General features: G+C 49.1%; 1 protein-coding gene across 2 annotated transcripts; it reads left to right on the top strand.

The window, feature by feature from the left end:
* The first annotated feature begins 1,049 nt into the window (after positions 1 to 1,049).
* Positions 1,050 to 5,304, top strand: Cnpy2 (canopy FGF signaling regulator 2). 2 transcript variants are annotated; one of them, XM_027392755.2, is made up of 6 exons: positions 1,050 to 1,237; positions 1,859 to 1,971; positions 2,161 to 2,276; positions 4,195 to 4,398; positions 4,715 to 4,811; positions 5,136 to 5,304. In XM_027392755.2, the coding sequence occupies exons 2-6, from the start codon at positions 1,884 to 1,886 to the stop codon at positions 5,177 to 5,179; spliced, it is 549 nt and encodes a 182-aa protein (XP_027248556.1). In that variant the 5' UTR covers positions 1,050 to 1,237; positions 1,859 to 1,883; the 3' UTR covers positions 5,180 to 5,304. The 2 variants fall into 2 exon arrangements, with proteins under 2 accessions (XP_027248556.1, XP_027248555.1); XM_027392754.2 differs by having other exon boundaries at positions 1,051 to 1,291.

Genomic DNA, 5,304 nt, shown 5'->3' with positions numbered 1-5,304 from the left:
GAAAACTGTTAGTGTGGGGTTCTTTGGCTGCTGACCTCACCTCTTGTTTTATTCATTGTTCACTGAAAAAAAGAAAAATTATAATTGTGTTCAGATCTACACTTAGAAATGAAGGTTAGAGGTCCGGCGGTGGCAGCGCACGCCTTTAATCCCAGGACTCTAGAGGCAGAGGCAGGCGGATCTCTGGAGTTTGAGACCAGCCTGGTCTACAAGAACTAGTTCCAGGACAGCCTCCAAAGCCACAGAGAAACCCTTTTTCGAGAAACTTTTAAAAAAAAAAAAAAAGAAGAAGAAATGAAGGTTAGATTCTGGAGTCCAAATGGGTATATCCAGGAGGGATATAATTTCCCCTGGACAGTGTTCGGTCATTGCTGTAATTACCTAGCACCCTAAACACATAAAAAGATCACAAATCCCAGTTTATCTTAAGACGGGTGAAGTCAGGTTTGGTGTCTGCCTGTAATCCTAACAGTTCTGGCCATCCTGGGCTGCACAGCAATATAATAGTAGCAGCGATGTGCTGGGATTTCAGAGAGTAGCCCTAGGAAAGTCACAGTCTGAGAGCTAATATTATCAGAAGATAACTTGAAGGACTCTCCAAGAACGCCTGAAAAGGCAGGTAATGCCAAAAGTGATTTTCCCCATACATACATACATAATCACGATAATTTATTAGTTAGGCACAAGAGGAAACTAACAACTAGTTTAAAAACACAAACCAAAAAGACCTGTAGCTGCTGTCAAAGCTTGGTACCGCAGAGCTTCCTGGGAAATGTAGTTTCCTGCGTAATGAACGCTTTGTCTATGGAAACCTGGGTCTCCCTTCCACTAATTGCATCTACCTGGAAGTCCTAGCCCACCTGGGCTGATGCATCATCCCCACGCATCACTCGAGCTGGGTCCTCACCTTGGGCTAGGCTACCTTTGTTCTTTCGGGTGGTCACGTGGACGGATCCGCCACGCAAGTCTGGGTCCTTAAACCTTCCGAGGGGTCCTCGCTGTCCCGGAGGCGCCCCTAAACTGCCTGTTCGCGCGAGAGTTTGGAGGGGCGGGCTTAGGATCGGCTTCGGGTCGGGGCTTGCATGGCTCCATCAGGTCCCTGCTTAGGTGCCTAGTTAGGTGCGGGCCGCTGGGCCAGGCAGTCCCTGGCCACCCTGAGCCTGGCGGGCGCTGGAGAAGCCGGGGCAGCCTCGCTCCTCCCAGACAGCTGCTAGGGTCGGGAGTCACAGAAAACAAAGTGAGAGTCCGGCGGCTTCCCAGTGCCTGGGCCACGGCGGCCGTGGGAGCAGAGGTGGGACAGATGCGAGCATCAGAGGCTGTGGGCGCCCCCCGGTTGGGAAGGGACCCGAGCGACAGCAATGGCGGAGTCCTTAGAAAAGGGGCCGGTCTGCACGGGGACGACTTACATGCTGGAAAGGAGGATTCTGGATCCCTTGGTGCTAGGTCCACATAGGCCCTGAGTTATGGAGTGTTCCCGCTGGCCTCGTGGCCCGACTGATGGATCGTTCCTTGTGGGCAGCCCCTTTCTCCCGTGGTCCTCGCGTGATTGATCATCCCATCCCATAGCTGCTGCATAGCTCTGTGAGCCCTCAGCGTGCAACGCTGAAATGCCAATCACCTGTGGAGGACATAGTTTCTGGAACTGAGTCCCGGTCCTGAGTTCTCACTTCCCATTCCCCAACCCCGGGGCCCTCTAGTCCCTCGGGTGTTTGTAACTTGGCCTTTTCCTGGATAATGGAACCAGTCGCACTGAGGCCTCTGAGGGCCTCTGAGGGCCTCGGGATGAAGGGTGGCGGGCTAGGGGGGGAAAATGGATCTGTCTCCTCACACCTTTGTTTTGTTTTTCACACGAATCCAGGTGGAGCGACCCCGGTACGCTAAAGATGAAAGGCTGGGGTTGGCTGGCCCTACTTCTGGGGGTCCTGCTGGGAACTGCTTGGGCTCGAAGGAGCCAGGATCTACACTGTGGAGGTAAAAGGCACAAAGGAAGGAGACAAGGAGAAGTGGGAGGAAGCCGACCCTTGGGAGGTGTAAGATCCAAAGCTTGGAACAAAGATGGACAGAAGTCCCTGGGTTGAGCCCACTCTCGTCTGTCCGCATCCCCACCCCACCCCCACTCTCGTCTACATCCCCACCCCCGTTTCTCTTCCCTGGCGTCAGCTTGCAGGGCTCTGGTGGATGAATTAGAATGGGAAATTTCCCGAGTGGACCCCAAGAAGACCATTCAGATGGGATCCTTCCGGATCAATCCAGACGGCAGCCAGTCAGTTGTGGAGGTAACTTACTGTTCCCCCAGATGCCCACCCAGGCTTTGACTAGGAACTGGGCTTAGTTCGGAAGTGAAGAAAGCAGACGGCATATGACCTGTAATAATCCCAGCACTCAGAAGCTAAAGTAGGAGGATCTCTCTGAGTTCTGAGCAGGCCAGTGTGGACTGCAGAATTAGATACTGTCTTCAAAGGGAAAAGAAACAAAACGAAAAGCCAATCAACCAATCGGAACATTCTGAAAGATTGGGCTGTACGCCAAGTGTGCTATTGCATGCTTGTAATCCCAGTACTGGGAGGTAGATGCAGGATGATCAAGAGTTCGAGGTCAGCCTGGACTATTTGAGACCCTGCCGCACAAACACCACCACGGCAGGGCTTATTGGAAGATGCTGGAAGCTCGTAACCTACATATTTCTTGGCTCCAAACCTCAACTCATTGTTTCTGCTCCCCGAGGCCTTGCAGTCTTTTTCTCCACATCCCTAGTTCACAGGACTCTTGTTTCACTATAGTAGCATAGAATACATACATTCATTTAAAAAAGAACAAAAGGTCTTCACCAGCTGGGAGTGTGGTTCAGATGACAGTGCTAGCCTAGAACACACAACGCCTTGGGTTTGGTCCTTAGCATCCCATAAGCCCAGCATGCTGGTACTCTCCTGTAATCCCTGCATGTCCTCAGAGTCTTCCTTGGAGCTAGAGACATGGGTCAGTGGTTAGGAGCACTTGCTGCTCTTCAGAACTTGGTTCAAATGCTAGTCCCCACATCGTGGTTTGTAACTTCTTCTGTGGAATCTGATGTCCTCCTCCTGTTGTCTGTGGGCACTAGGCATGCATAAATGCAAGAAAACAGTCATACATAAAATAAAGATTTGTATTCAAGAAGTTTGTTAGTTAGGAACATAAGATATACTATGCACAGGGGCTGGAGAGTTAACTCAAAAGTTAAGGGCACTGGCTGCTCTTCCAGAGGACCCAGGTTCAATTCCCACCTCACTACTGTCTATAACTTCGGCTCCAGGAGTTCTGACACCTTCAAACAGATACACATGCAGGCAAAACACCTATGCATATTAAAAAAGAAAATAAATACACAAAGCTATACCTAGTAAGTAATATACAAGGAAACATTTATGTGCATTGGTGTTTTGCCTGCATGTATGTCTATGTGGCGGTGTCAGATCCCCAGGAACTAGAGTTACAGTCCGTTGTAGGCTGCAATGTGGGTGCTGGGAATTGAACCCAGGTCCTCTGGAAGAGCAGCCAGTGCTCTTAATTGCTGAGCCATCTCTCCAGCCCTACAAGGAAACGTTCTTGCCAAGTGTGTCGGTGTGCTATCATCAGAACCTATACCACCTCTTATTTTTGTGTGCTCGCTTGTTTTTTGGAGACCAGGTCCTACTTTGTAGCTCTGCCTGTTGTTGAGCTCACTATGTAGACCAGGCTGGCCTTGAATTTACAGAGATCCACCTGTCTTTGCCTCTGCCTCCTGGGTGCTGGGATTAAAGGTATATGCCACTATGCCTTAGTTAATCAAAGTGGCTTCTACCTGTAATATGGAGTTAATGGTGCCTGTCTTTTTTCTCTGGATTTTATAATCAGGTAGAATAAGGTTGTACATTTGCTCAGAGTAGTAGCACACTCCTTTTCTCCCAGCATTTGGGGGACAGAGGCAGGTGGATTTCTTTGAGTTCAAGGCTACCCACGACTACAGGATGAGGCCCTGCTCCAAAAGAAAACCTATCAAAATAGGTACGTGTGAAGGTAATTTGAGAGGAAGGAAGAATGGACAGACATTCAAACTGTATTTGTTAGGATGATTTTTTTTTTCTTTTTTTAAAATGAGTTGTCAGAGCTAGATTTGCAAGGGAAAGTAAGTGTGCAGATTGAGGTGGAAGGAGCTACCTAAAGCTGAGTACATTCTAGGTCCCTTACGCCCGCTCAGAAGCCCACCTCACAGAGCTGCTCGAGGAGGTTTGTGACCGCATGAAGGAGTATGGGGAACAGATTGACCCTTCTACACACCGCAAGAACTATGTACGCGTTGTGGGCCGGAATGGAGAATCCAGTGAACTAGACTTACAGGGCATCCGAATCGATTCAGATATCAGTGGCACCCTCAAGTTTGCGGTGAGTTGTTGTGGATAGCGGGATCTTGGAAGTGAATGGGGATTGCTGGGCATAAGTTAGGGATTGGAGGCAGATGCCGTGTTTCACCTCTATAATTCCAACACTCAAGATGCAGTGGTAGGAAGATCGCCATAAGTTTGAGGCTAGCCTGGTCCACATAGTGAGCTCCAGGCCAGCCAGGGCTACATAAGACCCTGTCTCCAAAAATCCCCCAAAAAACCAAGTGGAGAGTTGGGTCAGTGTCTTTTCCCGTGTCAGTTTCCCATGGGTTTGCCCCATCTTTGCCCCTGTGTCACTGTGTCTTTTGGCTTGACAGTGTGAGAGCATTGTGGAGGAATATGAAGATGAACTTATTGAATTCTTTTCCCGAGAGTCTGACAATGTTAAAGACAAACTTTGCAGTAAACGAACAGGTAAGCCACTTCCCAAGCCACGCCCCCTTTATTTACTTCCTTTACCACACAAGAGTGTGGCCACACACTCACACCACTGATGGATGTCCCACAACTGGCGTCCATCCCCCTCGGCTTAGGGATTGGAGGAATCTCTCTGGTCTCTACCCATCAGCTTTCAGAATATGTGTCTCTATTTGTCACCTTAGATACAGGAGTGAGGATTTGTCATTTATACAAATATCCTTTGAAGAGTGGTGGTGGTGGTGGTGGTGGTTGTCAGTTCCTTGAGAGGGGTTTTGTGAGAGTGGCCGTTTCCTTCAAATTGTCCTGTACTATTTGCAGATCTCTGTGACCATGCCCTGCACAGATCTCATGATGAGCTATGAATCACTGCAGCAGCTTAGACCAACTTGATGGAACACCCCCAGGAGGGGAAGATGGTGGCATTGCCTTTTATATTATGTTTTTATGGAAATGAACTGAAAAAAAAGTCTGAAACCAAAAGTACAAA

The sequence above is a fragment of the Cricetulus griseus genome (genome assembly GCF_003668045.3).
Source record: "Cricetulus griseus strain 17A/GY chromosome 1 unlocalized genomic scaffold, alternate assembly CriGri-PICRH-1.0 chr1_0, whole genome shotgun sequence".
Taxonomy (NCBI): domain Eukaryota; kingdom Metazoa; phylum Chordata; class Mammalia; order Rodentia; family Cricetidae; genus Cricetulus; species Cricetulus griseus.
This window is presented reverse-complemented; position numbering and strand designations above follow the sequence as displayed.